This window comes from Paroedura picta, chromosome 12, assembly GCF_049243985.1.
Source record: "Paroedura picta isolate Pp20150507F chromosome 12, Ppicta_v3.0, whole genome shotgun sequence".
NCBI classification, from domain to species: domain Eukaryota; kingdom Metazoa; phylum Chordata; class Lepidosauria; order Squamata; family Gekkonidae; genus Paroedura; species Paroedura picta.
Genome location: NC_135380.1, coordinates 22,192,283 through 22,214,680, shown reverse-complemented (window position 1 = coordinate 22,214,680; position 22,398 = coordinate 22,192,283). Strand labels below are relative to the sequence as shown.

The 22,398-nt window shown below is 43.1% G+C and overlaps 1 protein-coding gene across 9 annotated transcripts in view; it reads left to right on the top strand.

Moving 5' to 3' along the window:
- The window catches only part of ZMAT4 (zinc finger matrin-type 4), a 172,891-nt gene that overhangs the window by 69,587 nt on the left and 80,906 nt on the right, over positions 1–22,398 (top strand). For all 9 annotated transcript variants that reach the window (XR_013225872.1, XR_013225874.1, XR_013225875.1 and 6 more), the window contains one exon: positions 14,222–14,311. Coding sequence is in view for 2 of the 9 variants with exons in the window: in XM_077305923.1 (XP_077162038.1) it covers positions 14,222–14,311 (90 nt within the window). In the remaining 7 variants the exon portion in view is untranslated. The remainder of the gene's footprint in view (positions 1–14,221; positions 14,312–22,398) is intronic.

The following is a 22,398-nucleotide window of genomic DNA, read 5'->3' as shown; positions in this document are numbered from 1 at the left end:
TAGACAGTAACTGAGCAAGTGCTGGCTGGGGCACCCCTCTAATACGTCCAGTCTCTCTCTCTCTTTAGCCCTTACCATGTCTGTCCTTCTTAGTGAGAGCTGTGTTGGTGGCTAGGCATGCAAATAGGTCTGGGATGAAGCTGGGATTAGCGTAAGAGCTGCTGTGGTTGGAAAGGCATTTATTTATTGATTTATTTGATTTTTATACCACCCTCCCATATGGGGTATTTTATTTATTTATTTATTTATTTATTTATTATATTTCTATACCGCCCTCCCCGGAGGCTCTGGGTGGTTTATATAAAACATATAAACAATACATGAAACAATCCATAACATATAAATCATAACAATACTATTAACTGATAATTGCAACAGTGCAAACAATGCAACAGTGCAAACAGGTCCAGAGCGCATTGATGGAGTTCTGGGAGGGAGGGAGCAGGGGCCCTTCAGACGTTGTTGGTTATGCCTGATCTCAACTTAATGCTTGGTGGAAGAGCTCCTTTTTGCAGGCCCTGCCGAACTGTTTTAGCTTAGTCAGGGCCCTGATCTCTTCCAGGAGCTCATTCTACCAGGTTGGGGCCAGGACAGAGAATGCTCTTGCCGTAGTTGAGGCCAGGCGGGCATCTTTAGGCCAGGGACCATTAGCAGGGTGGTGGTGACGGAGTGTAAGCATTTTGTGTGTAGGTAGGGCCCTTACACATTGGTCCAGCTTTGGATCAGGTTGCTGGACAACTAGAGGAGAGCTGAAAACATCCAGCCTTGGATCTCCAAATGTTTCATCTATTTAGATCTTTCATTTAAAGCTCAGTTCTCCAGCTCTGCTGATGAAATTTTACATGTGCATGGGGACTGCATCACTACCTGGTACATGAGGGGATCCCCATATAATGTTCTGCCATTCTCCCCTATCTCCACTCTCTGCACACATTGAAAACATAATATCAGGGATAAAAGGGAGTCGATAAATAAGCTGTAGAGAAGCAAGTCTACTTTATGCCGAGATTGATCAAAATGTGGAATTCATTGCCAGAAGATGTAGCGATGGCCACAGGAATAAACAACTCCTAATTGGGATTAATAGATTCAGGGAGGGGGGGAATCGGTCTATCCATGGCAGATATCCAGAGTGGCTGCAGGGAATCTCCTCCTTCAGAGACATGAAGCTGCTGAAGCACAGAGCCGAGGAGGCAACGTCAGGTGAAGGTGTCTATGCCCTGTTGTCCAGAGGACCACTGAGTGACAGAGCGTGCTAGACTAGATGGACAGTTGGTTTGATAAGACTTTTTATCTACAGCATATTGGAGGGAGGGAAATCCATATGCAGCTGGAGAAGTGATGCTTTAACTGAACGCCAAATCAATACATGCAGCTCTGCAGGCATCATTCACACTGAAAAGAATGAGGTGCAAGACAGGAAGGTTGTGCCCTCAAGTTTCAGTTTTGTGGATCAATGTACTGTGCGCTGTTGCCACAGAGGAGACATCCAGATTGCGGCGATGCCCATATTATTCGCTGTGAAAGATGCAATAGCTTCTTGAAAGGAATTCTCATTCCCTTGTGTGTGCATGTGTGAGTGTTTTGTGCAAATGAATCCATCATTCGATCAATCAGAAGACCTGTCATGTGCAAACTTGTAATAAATAGGGCCGTGTTGAATATTTACAGGGTTTTGTTTAATTTATCTCAGTATTTATAGGGGAGGAAGACTTTTTTGATGGGAGAGTCGTTCTGCAAAAAAGGCCCAATTCACCTGAAAATTATTTTGCAGAGAAGATTCATGCTATGTTTTTCAGCCCTTTCCCACTGCTCTCCTGGACAATGATTTCACCAAATGAGTTCAAATGGATTCACACATGCAGTCATAGAATCATAGAATAATAGAGTTGGAAGGGATCTCATGGGTCATCTAGTCCAACCCCCTGCACTATGCAGGACACTCACAACCCTATCGCTCATCCACTGTAACCTGCCACCCCCTTGAGCTTTCACAGAATCAGCCTCTCCATCAGATGGCTATCCAGCCTCTGTTTAAAAATTTCCAAAGATGGAGAACCCACCACCTCCCGAGGAAGCCTGTTTCACTGAGAAACTGCTCTAACTGTCAGGAACTTCTTCTGGATGTTTAGATGGAATTTCTTTTGAATTAATTTCATCCCATTCATTCTGGTGTGTCCCTCTGGGGCAAGAGAGAACAACTCAGCTCCATCCTCCATATGGTACCCTTTTAAATACTTGAAAATGGTTATCAGATTTTGGTGCAATGCAGGAGAGGAAACCAGTCCAATGCACAGGCATCTAAAAGGGGGGGGGGTAGCTACTACGTGGAGCAACTTCAACGTTCTACCAGGTTTTCATACTCATAGGCATCCTAGTTGGCGGGGAGGAGGAGAAGGAGAGCAAATTTTATAGGTGAAAAACTTTTTGCTTCAGTAGTATTGGATCAGCAGTGGTATCCATAAAATCAGGATGTTTGTGATGCGGTGATCAAATGTTCTATATTCTGTTTCTTTCCATATTCATTTTCGCTTTGGTCAGTGGTGTTATTTATTTGCTTTTTAGGGTTGGTTTTGTAGACTCTTTTGTGCTAGGTACACACCTGATTTTAATCCAGTCTTTGTCAGTTTCTTGTATGGATAATACATGTAAAATGAAGAACATTAATTTGTGTGTGTAAAGTGCTGTCAAATCACAGCTGGTTTATGGTCACCCCAGCAAAAGTTTTCCAAGGCATGTGAAGGAGGCAGAGGTGTCTTGTTGTTGCCTTCCTTTGTGGTCTCCCTTCCAAATATTAATCCTGCTTAACGTCTGAGATCTGATGAGAATGGGCTGCCCCATTCCACTTTCTGTACCACCATGCTGCTTTACTGGATCACAGGCAACATCGAAGAATGCATACATTTAATGGAAAAATGTAGCATGTGCAGCAGAAAAAGTGCAAAAAGGAAGACACAGGTTCAGTCGACACAAGAAGAAGAAGAGTTGGTTCTTATAGGCCGCTTTTCTCTACTCCTAGCCACTAACCTCTACACCGAGCTGGCTTTCAATAGAGGGGATCCTCATATCCCGGCCAGCGGAGAGAAGGAACTTTAAAGTTAAGAAACTTTAAATAATCCCTGTAACAAGGTTCTTTCTAGTGTTTTTAAACCATGGATCCTGCTATGCAATACGAGTATGCCTCTGATTGGCTAATCCAAATGACAACACACATAGAGTTGGATTCTAATGAGCCACTTGGCCATTCCCTAGAGCTGATGCTGTTCTGTAAACAGTCAAAAAATACTCAAGTGAAGTGATGGAAAACGGCTGGGAATAAAGGGAATGGGTTCAGCCCAGGAGGACTCCTAGTAGACATTGAGCATATGGAGCAGATCTTGCCCAAGCGGAGCCATGTTGAAGTCTGTCCCTTTGTGTTGTCCTTCTCATTGATGAAGGGCTTGCTGGCATGCTTGTTTGAACCTTGCCGGCTTCCGTATTTCCTGCCAGTGGTCGAGGCAGCTGTGCAACGCAAGATAAGGGTCCTGAATAAAACAAGAAGTTTGCAATCCATTAGTGTAGATCTGAACAGAGCAGCAGTAAATTGCTATGCAAGATGTTATCCAATTAAGGCAATTACATAGGATGAGGAGGAACAAGCACACAGGAGTCAAACACCAGAGTTAAGGCAGTTTCAAAGCAACTGAAGCCTAAACCGTCAAGTTTTCATGCTGTTTGACTCAGATTTGCTCCTGCTTGCTGCTCATTTGAGCCATTTTAAGTGTTTTCTTGCTGGCTTTATGACCAGCCAAATGAGGGATCATATAGGTCAGGGGTAGTCAACCTGTGGTCCCCCAGATGTTCATTGACTACAACTCCCATGAGCCCCTGCCAGTGTTTGCTGGCAGGAGCTCATGGGAATTGTAGTCCATGAACATCTGGAGGACCACAGGTTGACTATCCCTGGTATAGGTGGCATTACTATGATGTCATGATGCCGTAGCCAGTCAGGTTTGCTTACATGAAGCCCTATCAGAGAAAGAACTATGCCTCCTGTCCTCGTTCTGAACTGAATTGAAGTGTTGCCTTGTTTTCCAGGTCTCCAAAGTTGCTGACAAATAGAATGGTTATTTTGCAGGAAGCCTTTCTGTGCGTGTGTGGCATAACATATCTTCTTTTTGGCTCAGCCCTACTTCGATGGGGAACATGGAGAAACAATATGTTTCTGATTCATTTTCTGTTTGCTTGAAATGTAGCTTTCCCATTCATTTTGTCTGCCCGGTGTTTCATTTTGATGGGCATTTTGAACATTAGTTATGTAGCACAGATGTATATAGCTACCAATATAACGTGATGACATGAGTGAAAAGAAAATCGCTGTTCAGCTGTCTCGCAGCGCCTTAAAGACGAATGAATTTATTACTTTTTTGTGACCCGCAGTCCATTTCATCTGATGCAGCAAGGTCTAGTTCGTGAAAGATTATGCCAAAATAAATGTGATAGTCTTAGAGGTGCTGAAATAATTTTATTTTGCCTCCTGCATGCTAACATGGTTACCCTTACGACATTTAAAAATGTGTGTTTCCTGATGAAGAATATTTGAAACAAGTGGGGAAAACCCGTTTCCGTCATGTTCCTTTCCATTTTGGTGCAATGCAGGAGAGGAAACCAGTGTTGAAGATTGAATCAAAACCAGTAAGACATTCATAAGCATCTCCATATACTATGAAAAGGAAGTAAATTCTCAATTATTTAACACTAGAATTAAAGCCCATTTATAAAAATGGGCAGAGCAGGGATGGCTGGCGGAGGCCGCTCCCCGCTCATAGGGAGGGGTGGGAGAAGATTGGTAGCCGGCGGCTGCTTGGGCCACTGGCGGGCAGCAGCGTGTGTAGGGCTGGGGGGTGGCGCAGGTGGGGGGGCGGCGGCAACGGGAACCAGGCATGCGCGGAACTCCGTGCACGCGTGGTGTCTCGTGTCGGCCCTCTAGCCTTTTCTTGGCAGAATCAATACGGAATGGTTTGCCATTCCCTTCCCCAGTCATTACCGTTTACCCCCCAGCAAGTTGGGTACTCATTTTACCGACCTCAGAAGGCTGAGTCAACCTTGAACCTGCTGCTGGGATCGAACTCCCAACCTCATGGTCAGAGCTTCAGACAGCATGTCGGCTGCCTTACCACCCTGTGCTACAAGAGGCTCTTTTTCTGGTACCCATACAGTGCAGCAAAGTTGTCAAAAGGACTGAACTACTTCAGATTGTGGTGTCTGTCAGTAACTTAATTTCTAATCCCTCTGGATTCATAAAATTAGCAGGGCATATGAGCACTAGGATGGAACCGTTCCCTCCTTTCTCCCTAATTTTTATTTTCAAAGAACATTAAGAATAGTTTGGATCCAGATTTGATGTTTCCGTGGGCACAAGGATTTCCACCCAGGGGGGGCATGATTTTCTTGTCTTCCCCACATTTCTTGGCAGTGCTAATAGCCTCCCCCCCCCCAGTTCATTTTCTTGGGGATCAGGAACCCTAAGGACAAGGTTTCAGGGGCCATTTCAGGCCACCATGGGGGAGCAGGAAAATGGCACACAACCTGGGAATGTTAGTCTGGATCCAGAGAGTTTTGAGTGAATGCCAGATAATTGACCCAAGACATTAATGTCACTTTCAGTTTCTATCAGAAGTGACACTGGAATTCGGGGGGGGGGGGGAGGCACTTCCTTTTCCATCATTGTCCTAGTGGCCAAGCAAATAGCAGCAAGAGCATTGGGCTGCTGGTAGGAGGTCTTCCAACAAATCAGGAGAATTGGCTGTCCGAGATACGGCCCGTTCTATTACATCAGAATTCTAACCCTTTAATCTGCTGCATGTGTAGAGGAGGCCATAACCAACAGCTGCAGACAGAATGGGTTCAGTGACTACCGGCTTTAGAGATAAAATATTCAGCTATTATTCCCTAGATACACCTGGAGTGTGCAATTCCATTTGATAATATCATTTAAATGAATTCATTTAATATGAAATATATGTGATCCCATAATGGAGGGGAGAGACCCTGGAGGCTCAATAATCCATACGTAGATGCATGTATTGCTGGATGCTATTTAAAGAGGAACAAAGTTCTATTTTGAGATTAATTAGTCAGGTTAAATGTCTGAGCAGGACATTATCCCAGATGCATGCAAAAGTGTAATAATATGCAGATGTAGCTAGCAATAAAAAAAGGGTGAGAAGCAGAAAAGGATATATTAAGAAATTAAAAAAACCTGCAAACCACCTACAAAAGAAACAGCTTTAGGCTGTACCTAAACATTTGTCCCTCAGTGGAGGGCAGGTGAATGTCACGTATAATGAGGATAGCAGGAGAAGAGCAGAGAGGGAAGGGTTTTTAGGAGTAAATTTAGTTGATCATTCCTTGTCTATAGAGGGAAAACAAAAGAACTGTTGCAAGCAAGTCAAAAAGAATGAAGAAAACAGTAGTCTTGGGACCTTACTGGATGTGATACTTTTGACTTTTGACACTGCAAAGGAAAGTCGTGTCTCAATGACCTTCTGGTGTTCTTTGAGAAAGTGAACAAGCACGTAGATACTGATGACCCAGTAGACTTTCAAAAGGTTTTTTACAAGATACCTCAGCAATGGGGTTGCCTGGCAGCCATTGGGAATTGTGGGGGAGACTTACTGGAAGCAGTAGGGAGGTCCATCTGATGTGCAGTGACGTGTCTATGTCACTGACCACATGACCTGGAAGTGTTGTCATCGTTTCTGGGATGTCTAGGTGATACTCTGGTGTTTGGGAAAACACTCTATGGTAAATTGTCTTGTTCCATAGAGTTTTTGCCCAAATATCAGAGCATTGCCCTGATCATCTGGATTTGATGATGTAACCTCCTGGCCACATAGACGTCACTGCACTTGAAATTGATCTCCTTCTTTTTCAAGGTAAGTTCCCTCCATAGTGGCCAGCTGATTAATGGCAGGGCAGTAGGGCCTAGCAGCGAGGGGTCCCCTGCCTTTCCTGGAGGGGGGTGGAGTCTGGCAACCCTACTCATGGAAGTCTCCTGAGTCAACAAAGCGATCATGGAATACAGGATGGGTTCTCTTATGGGTTAAAAATTAGTTAAATGGCAGGAAACAAATAGGAATTAAAGGACAGTTCTGACACTGGAGAGAAGTAAACGGTAGTCCCACAAGGGGCAGTATTGGGAATGGTACTATTTAATTTGTTCACAAGTGATTTGGAACTAGGTGTGAGCAGTGTGGTGGCCGGGTTTACAGGTAACACAAAATTGTTTTCCGCAAAGATCTCCACGAATTGGGCAGACGAAGTTCAGTTTTGGTAAACTGAAGATGTTGCACATTAGAACAAAAGAATCTCAACTTCAGAGAGGGGCTAATAGGGTCTCCAGTTGCCGAGTTTGAGAGGAAAAAAGATCTTGGGATCACAGTAGTTAGCTCTGTGAAAATGTCGATCCAGTGTGCCCCAGTGGTGAAAATGGCAAACTTTGTGTATGAAAAAGATTGAAAATAAAACTGCCAGGATCTTAATACCCCTGCATGGATCTATGGCGAGGCTTCGATGGGAATACTGTGGGCGGTTCTGACCACCATATCTCACAAAGGGGATCGCGGAGCTGGGAGAAGTGCAGAGGAGGGCTCCCAACATGATTAAGAGGCTGAAGCCCTTTGTCTATGAAGAAAGGCGGAAGAGTCTGGGTTTGTTTCAGTTTGAACAAGAGAGAACGAAGAGGGGACATAATAGAGGTTCATAAAATTATGCACAAGGTAGAGAGTGCAAGGAACTTTTTCTCCCTCTTCTCAAATACTAGAACTCAAGGGCATCCAATGAAATGCAGTAGATTCAAGTCACACAGTGAGTGAGTAAAATGTGGAATTCACTGCCAGAGGGTGTAGTGATGGCTACTGGTACAGACAGTTTAAAAGGGATTAGACCAGTGGCTCTCAACCTTCCTAATGCCGCAACCCTTTAATACAGTTCCTCATGTTGGGGTGACCCCCAACCACAAAATTATGCAAGTGTTCTTTCACAGAAATTAAACCAAAACTGACCAATGGCGTGAAGATCCATTGTTCATGATTGTATATAAATTGTTTTTTTCCCTGGGTTTTTCTGTTCAGTTCTGCCTCTTGTCTCACCATGCCGATCTCACTGTTTTCCACTGCTCTAGACAGATGAACGCTCTATCTCGATCTATCCCACAAGGCTGTTATGTAGATGGCGCCCCCCCTGGCCAAGCTGTTTGCCCTGCCAGGACCCCTGTGAAAGGGTTGTTCGACCCCCAAATGGGTCCCGACTCCCAGGTTGAGAACCACTGGATTAGCCAGATTCATGGAGGATAGGCCTATCAGTGGCTACTGGCCATGGTGACTAAAGGGAGCTTCCATGTTCAGAGGTAGTCAGTCTCTCAATCCCAGTGTCAGGAAGCAGTCAGGGGAACGTCTCAGACTTTATACTCTGTTATTGGACCTCCAGAGGAACTGGTTGGCTGCTGTGTGAGGCAAGTTGCTGGACTAGATCTGTCCTAGACTTCCTTGGTGGTTTTCCATCCTTGTACCAGCCAGGAACACTATTTAGCTTTTGATATCTGATGGCATCCAGCTAGCCTGGGCCACCCAGGTCAGGGCAAAGCAAATTGTACCTAGTGACATTTCTACTTTACACAATAAGCATCCCACACATATGACATCACTTTGCTGAAGCAACCATAAAAAGACAATGCCTTTGGATTTTCAAGATCAAAAGATTTCCCACGTGACATTGATCTTAAAGAGTACATAGATGGGATATATCTGTGAATCTGTGCAATTCTCTCAGTTGTGCAAGACACGGGTTTTAAAAAAACCCTGCTGAAATTCCTTTCAGGAACGCAGATGATTCATCTTGCACAATCCGGGGGTGGATGGGGGCTTGAGGGAAAAAAAGATCCACTTGACGTGACTTGTTTAAAATTGCCACATGTCTTCTTCTCCGTGATTGCTAAGAGGCTGACAATTTTGAATCTGCTTTTCCTCGGTTCAGCTTTAGGTAGACTGAAAGTCTGTCAGGAAAAATGACGACTTCCCTCAAATCTCCTGCGAAGCGTATGGCTATTTGACTCTATTTATCCTCACTGATTTGTTCCTTTCTTTTTTCGTACACGATTTCTTTCTGCTTAAAATGCAGAGTCACAATGAGGCATACAAATTGAGCTGTGTGTCGGTTCTAGCAAAAAAAATGGCTCTAAAATACTTTAATGGTAATTTAATTTTTTTTCTAAATTGCTAATCTGTGATCTGAAATTCTAATGGAGTGGCGCAGTCATTCTGCAAGATTATCGGGAGCAAGAAATCAGAACAGATCTATTTCCATCACAAATTGTGCTCTTTCCATGGTGTTTGGTTAAACCACACCCTGTGTTTTTAAAGGATTTTTTCTTTATAATGACAATATTAATGGATAACTTGGTGGGGGGATGAATAGGGTTACCAGGCCTCTCATTACGTTGGGAGGGCTCACTGCATACTGCCACTCAGAGCAACAGAAGGAGGAAAAAAAACACTGGCATCACAAATAGCATAATGTCACTTGGTTGGGGGGACCTGGAAGAGATGCCACGTAGCTCTAGGAATCTCCAGAAACTCTCTGGTAAAGCAATAGAATTTTCAGCAATTCCATGAGCGAAATTACATCTTCTGCATTTTCTTGGAAGTGAAATCATGGCACATATGCCACCATACTCACTAATGTCCCCTTTCTTCGATGTCTCACTAGCTTTTAGGGATGATACTATGACACACATTTGCTTATTTCTTTATGCTATTTTAGTTTTTCTGTGTTATCGTAATAAGGAACAGGAACAAAAAGTAGAATCTTACATACGGACAATGGTTAGTTGAAAGTTGATGTATGATCTTAATATGATTGTACATATAATTGAAAGAAGATTCTTTTTGTGCTTTGTTCTACTGCTGATGTGCTCATATTTTCCAAATGCATGCTTCTCCCCAAACTTTTTGAATGCACAGCAAGATTACTTTTGTAGTTTTGTTATGCATGTGCATGTACATCTCTAAAACACCACACCCAAAGAATTTTAATGCTGTCATACATATGCTCACTTCCACATTGTATTGATGCAGGGATTTGACAATAAACAATACCATCCGTATTAGAAAGAATGAATTGTAGAAAGTGGATGCTCTGGCAATGTGTTAATACTCAACACAAAATTTTCAAGAGAAAAAAAAGCCAAAAGAACTCTCTATCAGTTCCATTTGGGGAACAAGACTGGGTAATTTGTAATTCCAAATTCAGAAGAGAAAAGGTTCTAAATCATTTCTAAAACATAAGCGCATTGTGCTCCAGTGCATTCTGCCTTCTTTGACAGCCGAACATAGCTTTGGAAAGCTGGGCTATGCCCATTTTTCTAGGAGATGCATAGCTATGGTAGGACTTTGCAAAGAAAACTTAGTAATTAATTATGATCATTATGGCATCAAAACCCTCTTTTCATGCATGTAGTACAGCCTTCTTTTCAGCTTGGACAGCTGAGAGGGCGCACAGACTTGTTCTGCTGCACAAATTAGAGACCTCCTCTCAACCATGCCATCTCTCTCTCTCTCTCTCTCTCTCTCTCTCTCTCTCTCTCTCTCTCTCTCTCTGGAGTCCTGTGCTGCTGTAAGACTCTCTAATAAACTGCTAAATGTGCCTTAGTCTTGAAGAACAAGGAACAACAGAGAACAGAGTTTTAATTTAACAAGAGCTCTGGTCAATCCCAGAAGCATAAATCCTTGCGCCATTTGCATTGAAGTAAATTACTTGGTTTAAAATGCAAAATTGTTAATGCACAAGGAAAAGAAAAGAAGAAGCATAAAGCAGATCTTCAATGAGAATGGGGTTGTTATTTCTAGCTTTTTTTTCCTTTTTGCCTAAGCTACACTTTTTCTTATAGTTTAAACTCTAAGAAGGAGGTTCAGCCTCAGTCATCTGAACTAATCTAGGCAATTGAAAACTAGAAAATGGTAGTCAATCACCTACCTACCTACCTACCTACTACACACACATACACACAAATTATAATTGCCTAAGTTTTGCCATCTAAAGCATTAAGAAATTATCACGCAATGCTTAAGGCAGCAAGAGTATTTCAGCATCACTTCCAGAATGTACAGGTAGTGATGTCATCATACTGTGATGGCACCATGATGCTCTGGTATTTAGGAAAAATCTCTGTTGCAAAAATGGCTTCTACTATGGAGATTTTGTCCAAATACCAGAGTGTTACATTGCTGATGTGATGGCATCCCTTCTGGTGCATGCTGAGAATGACATATAGCCTGGGCCTCCCACTCTCTCTTGGTAAGTCCCCCTGCTCTCTGATGATTAATGGCAGGGCGTGATGGCATCCCTGCTCCGGATGCTTGCATATGATCCCTCCTTCTTAGGATTGGAAAATTCCTGGAGATGTTGGGAACAGTGCCTGAGAAGGATGGAGCTGAAAGAGCTCCACCATGAAAGAGCTCAGCAGAAGTGGCATGTAACTCGGGCTTCCGTTCCTCCTAAACTCTATACTACACTATTCCATCTGCTCTTGCAAACTGTAATTTCCTCCTGGGAAATACCTCAGTAGCCTGAAGATTCCTTGTAATTCCAGGAGAACTACTTGACCTACCTGGAGCAAGCCATTCCTGTTTACTAGGTACAGTCCTGATCTGACACCTGTCCTGGAATTTTGCTGTCTATTTTCTCATTAAAAAGGTAGTGTGAATCACTGGTTCTTCAGTGCTTCAGATTTCAGCTTCTCCATTCAGTCTTCAGGTCTGAAACTTCTAAGGAGGGGGGGAATGTATTTTGGTTTGCCACTGGTCGCTTAGTCAAAACAGGATGCTGAGAATTTTGACACAAACTTGATGACAAAACAAGCTTGCCTTTGATTGAGCCCAGCTCAGGAATCCACAGGCCACATCACTTCCTACTTGGATTGATGGGAAATCTAATGGTCTTGGCCTTCTGAATTGAATCATGTGACAGAATCCTCACATAGCCCTACAATTCCCATGGAATTCCCAAGAAGGAGTGATCATTCTTCATTTAATAGGCCTCAGCTGCCGCTGGTTATCTTCCTGCCTCCACTAAGTAGAAGTTTGTTGCTTAGGTCAGGGTGAGGAGGAGGGAAGCTGGAAAGTAAATGTGAGCACAATTTCAATTCAGATGGAAATTTAAAGAGATTTGAGCTTGGCTCAAAGAACTGAATGACTTTTTAAAAATGGTCCGCATTATATTTCCCCATTCTGGAATATATCAACATCCCTAACCTTGACACTAGTTCATATAAAATTAAATACATGCGCATGAACCCATAAGGCATCATGTACAACATATCCCGTTATTTCACACAGCTGGATGGTTTCGAATGGTTTATAATATTACAGGGCAGTTACCTGCTTTATTAACAGATTGGGCTACTGCAGGTAAAGGAAGGAAGGCCTTTACCGGTATGTGCTGTGGTAGAAGGTAACTGATCCATAATCGGTGTGAGGATAGAGCTACTGCGCTCAGGAAAGAGTATTCCTGCGTTCTGCTGTGATGCGGTGGTGAGTGTAGTACAGCAGGGGTAGTCAACCTGTGGTCCTCCAGATGTTCATGGACTACAGCAAATGCTGGCAGGGGCTCATAGGAATTGTAGTCCATGGACATCTGGAGGACCACAGGTTGACTACCCCTGTAATACAGAATAGGAGCTTGGCTAGGTCTCTGCAGGCATGGATTCAGACCATCAGTTTACCATGAAACTCCCTGGGTGACCTTGGCCTAGTCCCTCTGCAGGTAACTTGCCTTATTTGGGTGTTATGACTGAGTAGGGTTGGGGAAGAACCGCAGCCTAAGCTCATGTGAGAAAGGGTGGGATTTGAAAGGTTTGCTCCAGAAAACTAAACATTTTGGAACGGGCCACGCAAATAGTATTCAGCCCAAGTTTGGAGCATTTTGGCATCCTGCTGCTTTCAGCTGGAACCATTTAGGCACGTGCTTAAGTCATTCACTGAGATCAATGGATCTTAAAAGCAATTCATTTTAGTCCGATGGCGCTTTATGCTTTGTAAAGTTTCCGAAGAGTGTAATCAAGCATCAAAACCTGTTTTGATTTTTCTCACAGTCTCTCCTGATTTGTTCTTCCTGTGGAATCCCTGGTGCCGTTGGCATACTGTTAGCTGACGTGCGTGCCCTCCCTGCCATTTTTCATCCCTAGGCTGCAGACAGGGATTTGATTGAACTCAGGTATTTGCAGGCCTTTCACCCTTCAGTTCTCTCACTGGTTTTTCAGTTATTACATTTCTATCCATCATCTTCTTTTTTGGGCTGCTGCAGTGCGTAGCTGAAGCTGCGCATGACTTGCACAGCATTTCAGATTTCTTCCAACAGGGTAGACCAGGGGTAGTCAAACTGCGGCCCTCCAGATGTCCATGGACTACAATTCCTATGAGCCCCCAGCGTTCGCTGGCAGGGGCTCATGGGAATTGTAGTCCATGGTCATCTGGAGGGCCTCAGTTTGACTACCCCTGGGGTAGACTCTTAATGGCTGCTGAGAACATGCAACATGATGAAGATCAGCCTTCCAGGCTGTGGGCTTCAGACAGTCACTTCTGTGGTGTGTTCATTGCATTGGCTGTTTTGTTTGACAGCCTAGGGTGGCTAATTCCAGGTTGGAAAGTTCCTGAAGATTTGAGAGTGTGACCTGAGGAAGCGGGAGAATGAAGAGGGAGCTCAGCAAGGATGTGATGCAATAAAAGTCCATCTTCCAAAGCTGCCATTTTCTCCAGGGGACCTGACCTCCAAAGCCTGGAAATCAGTTGTGGTTCCAGAAGGGCTCCAGCCAATCCTAGCTTGGGCCTCATGTATTTGGAAAAGCTCATGCCAAGCAAATCAGGAATATATTCAGAACCACCAGGACATGGTGGAATATTCCACTGTCTTAGGTTGGGCACTGAATCTAGATTATGGGTGGTAGGGATCTAAACTTTTGTTTTTTGAAATACATGAGCTTTTGGCTCTTGTGGTTACTAAGATAAGCTTGAAAGCTGACACACTGGTTCCATTTCTACCTCTTGCCCTGCCTTGGAACTCCCAGGGTGTCAGGCCGTGGCTTGGGGACCCTAGTGAGAAGGGTTCATCTGATTTTTGTTATGGTTGTATCCTATGAGAAGGATAAACAATCATCCAAGCAATGCTTCTTGGTTTTCCTCCACAGAGTCGGAAACATGCAAGCAAAGTTCGGCTTTACTATATGCTCCACCCAGTAGATGGAGGATGTCCCGCAAAGAAGCTGCGGTCAGAAAATGTGAGTATTGCTAATGGGGCTTCTGAACTGGGCACAGAAGAACTATGATGCCCAGAGGGGAATGTCCCACGTATACTTATGCAGTAGTGTGCTGGAATGTCAGGACAGAATTTAGGCTGCTTGGAGGCTGCTCTTAAGCAGGCTGCATTGTCCCATGGATGGAAGCCATGGATGTTTGGTGTATCATGTAGTTTCATAGTGTCCATTGGATGCTGTAAGACTGCAGTACCCAACAAACACCAAGCACCATGTATAGAAAATGTAGGACTTAGAGATTCCTTTACTGGGAATTGGGTTTACCAACGCTGGAACTATGGTTAATTCTTCTCCTCTCCTTGACCCTAGATGGTATGTATGATCTGGCAAAGAGAGCCAGCTTGGTGTAGTGGTTAGGGGTGCCTCTCCCATCTCACAGGGTGTCTGTTGTGGGGAGAGGAAAGGGAAGGCAACTGTAAGCTGCTTTGAGCCTCCTTCGGGTAGAGAAAAGCGCATATAAGAACCAACTCTTCTTCTTCTTCTTCTTCAAATTTGGAAATCTGACCTAAAATAATTTATCCACTTTGAAAATAAATGTCTGAAATGTGCAAGGACATTTTCCAAGGACAGATAAATAATTGCAAAAATAAATACGACATTAAGGGGGAGCAGCTACTACGGCTGAATTAGATTTTGCACTTCAAATGACCTTTTGCAGTTCAATGATAACAATTTGGAAATCAGCTTTTGGAACACTATCCAAGAGCTACAATTTTCACGAAAATAATGAATACTTATAGCAGTCTTCCTACAAGTAAGCTTGTTCTGAAATGAGCTGAAAGATTGTTCCTAATGTATATTTCTGGTAAAAACTGCTCAATATTAAAGTCATTTGCCGGTTGACCTTTACCACTGAGCTGAAAATAGAAGGTTCTAACTGTTAATATCTATTTGATGCACATCTTATTCCTCTAAAGCCATCTGTCATCCTATTGTATTAAAAATGGTGGGTTGACACAATGTATGTTTTACGTACAGCTGGAATTTAGAATAGGGGTGTGTGTGTGGGGGGGGGGGGAGCAATGCAATGCCAACAAACTCCTCCAAACTTTGGACTTGTCAGTTGCCAGCCCACTCTGAAACCAGTCCCTTCTTCCAAAAACTTATTTTTGCAAGAGTCGGAATTGGCAAAAGGGAAGACCACTGTCATTCCTTATTGATAATCTTAATATGTATCATTGATATAGTACATTGACATTCAAATTGCTTCTACATTGTTTAGTGACCCTTGTAAAAGCTCTCTAAAGTTGTCTATATTATTATCGATGCCTCTTGGCTGCGTGGGGGTTGGCAGTGCCACGGACTAGAGAGAACTGCTTGTTTAAACACTTAGTAAACTCGCTGAAGAAATGGAATTTAGCCACCGTATTACATCAGCTTGTGCCTATAAAGCCTAGATGGCTACATGGGGCATCCATTGCTGTTGGAAGATGTCCGAAGCCAGCAGAAGGAATGGTACCCAACCAGTTCTTCAGTATTATTTGGCACAGCCCTAAATGCATAGGATTATTGGCCTAGCAGGACAGATCTCTTAACCTATACATGGCATCTGTACCTCAGGATATTTCCCAGAGCTATCGCTTCTTATGCTTTATGTGGATGTGGATTTATGGCATGCAGCTGTCCCTAGCAATACATAGGAATTAGAGCACAAAGCAAAGATACTTCTGGCATGATGTGATCTCTTGATGCTCTCATAAAATCCTGGAAAATGAATTTTGCAGAGGACACAAAAAGGGCAGTAAATAATAATTGGGATGGAGATCCTAATAAATAAGCGAGGAAAGGCTGTTGTGTCGGGCTGGCGTGCTATTATCCAAGTGGGCGGTGGGCTTCCTGTGGAGGGTCCGATGGTCAGAAAGGGAGGGGAGGACACCTCTGGATGACCCCCTCTGTTCCTAGTCTCCTGGGCCAAAGAGCAGAGTAGACATTCAGGATTGCAGTGGTTCCCTTATTCAGTTCCTTATCTGTTCCACGGGGTTATTTCCCTCTTGTGATTTAGTCCTATTGAACTTTGATTTAATTAGGAGAATTTCTAAACCAAATCGCATAACCGGAGCAGGCAGTTTTGTCCAGCTCCCTTTTCCTTCAGATCATTTGCACGCACACACACATGCGTTGACACAGATTCATCTGGCTTGGATCCCTCCTACAGTGTCCACAGGAGGAGGCATTTCCATCCACATGAGCATGACTTCCCTCCCTGCCCCCTCCTGCTTCAGCCTGAAATGCCCCTGAAATGCAAAACTAACAGGCTAAAGTTTGGCAGACATTAACTGCAACCCTGTTTGCTCCAGAACAATTCAATTTTACGTATTCTGCAGAAAGACAGAAGCATGAGAGATTTCTTGAACAGGTCAGGCAGGCCATTCCACAAAATCTTCTTTCTTATATTTATTTTTATTGTGATTTGTGTGAGTGATGCTGCTGCTCTGCTTTTTGCCGCTTGCTTTAAAAGCTTGTTTCTATTGCGTAGACAGGTTGTCAGTTTAAAAAATATATATTTTATGGTATTTTATGTGTCCCCAGTAATGCAGATTTTGGTAGCTGACTGCTGACTTATTGATGCTCAAGCGTATTTATTTAAGAGATTTAGATCCCACCTGTCTGTGTCAAGATGGCCTACGGTACAAGGCAAAAACAACAACATAAGAAAACCAGTAAAACATCAAAGATGAAACAAAAGACTGATATAACAACAATGACAGAATGCAGTGGGTGAAAATGGGATAAGATATTGAATGTCCCGAGGACAGCAATAAGAAAAACCCCATTAACACCATTGCCCCAAATTAAGATGGAGTAGCTAAAGCCAATGGCAGGAGGCCGTAAAAGATTAGAGAAACAGTTTGTTTTGTTTGGGGCCAGGCAAACTAGTGCAAAGCCTATAGGTACGATTTGCCAGTAATAGATTGAATATTTTAGTGACTCCACGAGTGTGAAGAATGACTCCACGAGTGTGAAAATGCATGGGGAGGGCAAACACGAGGAACAACTGAACCCAAACTGATTCCAAAGCGGTGGACTGACTCCCAAGAACCCCAGGAGTAAGTGGAGTGTGCGGAAAGGCCTTAGTGAAGCACAAATAACTTTGAAAAATGCACATGTTTAGTACGAGAGAAAATGGAACAGAAACAAAGGATAATGGGTTCAATTTGCACATGGGAGAAGCAAATTCACCATGGATGTTTGGATTGAAACAGCCAGTATGATGCATCGAAAATTATTCCTAAGCATATACAGTGACAGAACAATGGGGGGGGGATTTTGGGTGCATCAAAACTGTCTTCATGCAGAGTTTTATTGATAGACACATGCCCTCTTGTGCATTAGTACCGCCCATCAGTGGACCAGCCTAATGCCTCTGGGAAATCCACAAGTGGGCCATGAAGGTGACGTCTTTCCCTTGTTGATTGTCCTCAATATTTGTATTCCTTAGTATCAGATTTCAGAAGTATACTGGCTTTGAACATGGCGTTTCTATTGTTAGCAATCAGTATCAATGATTTTCCTCACTGGTGTTTTAAAAAATGTTTTTGGGTCTGTTGGTCATGTTATTAGATGATTTGGTAGCAATTCTAAGAAAGATGAACATAAAAGACACTGGATTGTTGGAAATGTGCTTCAGCAGTTCACCTGTTATACCCGCTTTTCCCGTGTCTCAGATGTTGGGTTCCTAGTGGAAATCAAGGTATCAATTAAATATTTTATTCCTATCTCTGCTCTCAGATTGTTCCAGGCACACATTATGGCATTTCATAAGTCAAAGCAACTATACCTCTCAGCAACTCATTCGGAGACCATATGCCACCCAAGGTTCCTTGTAGAGGAAGTGCAGTTTCAAAATGTGATAAAAGGTGGCTTTATTAATCCATGGTGGAAATGCCAGAGCTACTCTATTCCGGGAAATGATTTGTTGAATCAATCAAAGGCATTACTGGGCTTAGATGGTCTTTAGGCCCTTTAGACTTTATCTGGCCCCGGGCGGCCCTATGATATTCTAATCAAGTTGGCCATTAAAAAAAATGGTCACAGTTTCACTGGGAGGAAATGAAGCAATTAATCTCCATATGTATTCATATCAGTTTTACTGAACTGCTTTCTCATGCTTATTCTGGAAATATAGAAGACCATTGGCCATCTGGAACATGCAGTGTGTGAGAAATTGCATTTGTTAACCACCGCACCCAAAGAATTACACTGCAGCCATATAGAGCAGGGGTCCTCAGGCTTTTAAAGCCTGTGAGTGCCTTTGGAATTCTGACACTGGGTGGTGGGAACAACTCTTAAATGGCTACCAAAGGAAGGAGGGCCAACCAGAACATGGCTGCTGCAGGAGGCAGGGCCACACAGGCAAAGGCAGCCAAAAGGTAGGAGAGAGAAAAATACCTTGGGGAAAAAGGAATGAGAGAATAAAATCAAGTTGTAGTGGCAGCAACACCCAGTCTAATGTTGCCAACCTCAATTTGAGGTGGGGCCTAGGGATTTCTTGGAATGACAACTGATCTTCAGCCCCTAGAGTGTAGTTCCCTTGGAAAAAATGGGTGCTTTGGAGAGAGGACTCTATGGTATTGCATCCAGTGACTTCTCTGCCATTATCTGGCCCTACCCCCAAATCTCCTGGAATTTCCCAACCTGACAATCCTGTTTGGAGCTGACAACCCTGTTTTAATCTGCACATCCAATTTAATCTCCAGTAGCCAATCATAATCCCTGCTGGACAAGAACCCCAAGTGGCCCCACCCACTTTCTGAAAAAAAAATTATTAGGTTTCATTATAGACACATAAACAAACCAAAGATACACACCAGAAAAACACAACGGAACAAAACCATCTGATGATGCATATTGAAATAAACCATCCTAATACATTATTGTTCCATGCAATAAAGAAAGACAGAAACAGCATTAAACTATATAAGACAAAACCAGAAACTAAACACAAAAGGATCAAAGGGTTGGGGGGAAGAGCTTCCATGCAGGCTTAGTATTCTTTCTACAAAAAATGATTTAATCCATTTCTAAACAGTATTGCATAGATCCATTATAAAAAGCGACAGTAAAAGGCCTCCATCCAATTAAAGAAAATTCCTAAATGAGATATATTTGGGAAATTTCATCAAATACTTTGTAAAACCATTCCAAGTTATCATAAAGTCATCTTTCTTTTTTCTCCTCTGGATTAATCTAGTTTTATTTGTTAGTTTCTCAAGTGCTGCTATAATTTTAATTTTTGCACGCCACCTCTCTAAGGAGATCCCTATAGCATTCTTCCAGCATTGGCTAATAAGCAATCTAGCTGCAACTACAAGATAATTAATCAGCGTTTTTCTGTTTATACACTGTGAGTTCTCATCAAGATACATGTTGAGCAGGGCCAATTCAGCAGTAGGTTTCATTTATTCCAGGGCGATTTTAACAATCTCTGTAAATACTGATTCCCAAAATTTGGCTGTAATTGGACAGGATCACCAGATATGCATCAACATCCCTAATTTATCACAACTTCTCCTACAATTTTTTATTCTTTATTTTCATTATGTGGGCTTGCCTTACTAGAATATAGTCCTATCTTTGAGAGATCTTTAATGCATTTTCTTGTAAACTTCTTCCCTTTCTTTTAAAGGGAATCATTGAAACATTTTATTCCAATCCTTGAAATTAAAGCTAGTATTCAGTTCCGTTTCCCAGTTCTTTTTCATCACCTGCATTGGGGTTTATAGCTACTTTAATAATATCTTACATATTTTAGTTCCTTTCCTTCCCTCTTCATCTATATTTTGAATAAGTTACTAATCGATTAAGAAAGGGATCTCTACACCTTAAAGTATAATTTTTAACTGAGAAATTTTGGATGCTATAGAATGGGAGTCAAAGGAGAAATCTCTGGGCCTAATGCCCTTTTCCATGTCCTCCGAAGCAACAGAGGGACATGAAGTGTTGACAATGAGTTTACTTTTACCAAATATAGACAGTCTTCCCATTTCTTTGAGATGTTATCTTTCTAACTCTAGCCATCCTGTTTCCTTGGAAATGGAGGCCCAACCCCCTTTCCAAAAACTCTTGCCAGGTGTCAGGAAAGGTGTTGGTGGGTGCCACAAAGACCATGAACTCAGTGCTGGAGATCTTTAATATAGAAGAGCCCAGCAAGAGTGTTTTTGGTTTCTGCAGTGTTTTATCAATACACACATTTAAGGCCATTTGTGGCTTGGGCCCAGCCTATCTGAGGGACCACTTGTCTGCTTAAGCCCCCCTCAGGGCCCTTCACTCTTTGGTTACTAATCTGTTAGTGGTCCCTGGCCCCAGAGAGATATGCCTGGCTTCAACCTGGGCCAGGAACTTTTTGGTCCTGGCCCCAACCTGATGGAATGAGCTCCTGGGGAAGCTGAGTTCCCTGATGGAGCTGACAAAGTTCTCCAGGGCCTGCAAAATGGAGCACTTCCACCAGGTCTATGGTTGAGGCTGGATCAGTAAGAGCAATGAGCCCCCCTCAGGCTGTGCTATACAACCTCTAGCACACCCCTTGTTAGATGACTGTGGGAAGTAGGAGGGACCTTGCCATCTTGGTACTTTGGGAGTTAATGCTGGTTTAGGGGTTCTTATGGAATTCTATGGGAATATAAATATATATGTAAATATATATATGTAACCCACCTTCAGTCTTAGGAGAAAGGTGGGCTATAAATTTAAATAATCATTATCCATTGTTCCTCTTAATAGTTGTGAAACAGCCCTGGGAGTAGTGAATGTCTTGGCTGTCCGAGATGGAATAGGGCCAATCAGGATTCGACCAGCATAGCCTCCACCCTGGACGCTAGCCACTTTGCTTTCAGATACAGAGAGCCCTGCCAAACAGCAAATGACCCCTGATTACCTGCTATGGCTCCTGCTGTGAGGGAGAGAGACAGAGACAAACTGCAAACAATCCCCACACTGCCAACGCCCCTTGCTTCCCAGCTAGGAAGGAGCCTTGATTACCTCCTATGGCAGGGATACTCAAATTGTGGCCCTCCAGATGTCTGTGGACTACAATTTCCATGAGCGTTTGCTGGCAGGGGCTCATGGGAATTGTAGTCTATGGACATCTGGAGGGCTGCAGTTTGACTACCCCTGTCCTATGGCTTCTGCTGTGAGAAAGAGAGAGAGAGAGAGAGAGAGAGAGAGAGAGATCTGTCCCTGCCGTTGTCCCCTGGGTCCTAGCATCCATTGCATTTCTGGTGGGCTTTCTTGGTAGTATAATAATAATAATAATAATTTATCAGTCATATGGAGGGGGTGTGATGCAAATGAGTCAAAAGCTACTCAGGATATAATTTTGAATTATTTTTAGAAATTTTAGAAATTTTGATAATTAAACCAGAAGAAAATGAAGCATGAAATGCAGCACAGCGTGAAGTTCTCCATAAAGCAAAAGAACCATGTAGTCATTGTCCCCTACTAATATCTGGACCACACCGTAGTCACTGAAATACATAAGGTCTCTGTGCTGCATATTTATCACACCCTTTTTGCAAGAAGTTCAAGACATTGGGCATAGAGTTTCCCCCATTTATTCTCACGACAGCCCTGTGAGGTGGATTAGCCTGACAGCAAGTAAATAGGCCAGTATCACCCAGGGAACGTCATGGCTCAATGACCTTTGAATCTGGGTCTTCCTGGCCAGCTCCATCACACCAGCTTCAAGCTGGTGTGAGGAGAGCATCTTTTTTGAGAATTCTCCTGGTGCATTCGCAGTAATCTTCTGAACAAAGGCACAGCATTTGTTGGCACCAGGGAAAAAAGAAACAGCCAGGCTCTAGAACAAGATGTATGTGATTTGTCAAGAGGATTTTTTGTTCTTAAATGATCTCCCTGAAAGTGGGTTGAAGCAAAACAATGTCGCTGAAGCTCAGGACAAACACATTGAGAGAGAAAGAGTGAGCGTGTGTGTGTGGGAGAGTTCCAGTACACAAACACTATGAGGTGTCAAGTTTTCTTGTGGGTGGCTCTTTGACTGTTACCCTGGATGTCAGTCTGTGAATTTAGACTGTTTCTTGTGGCACTAATACTTT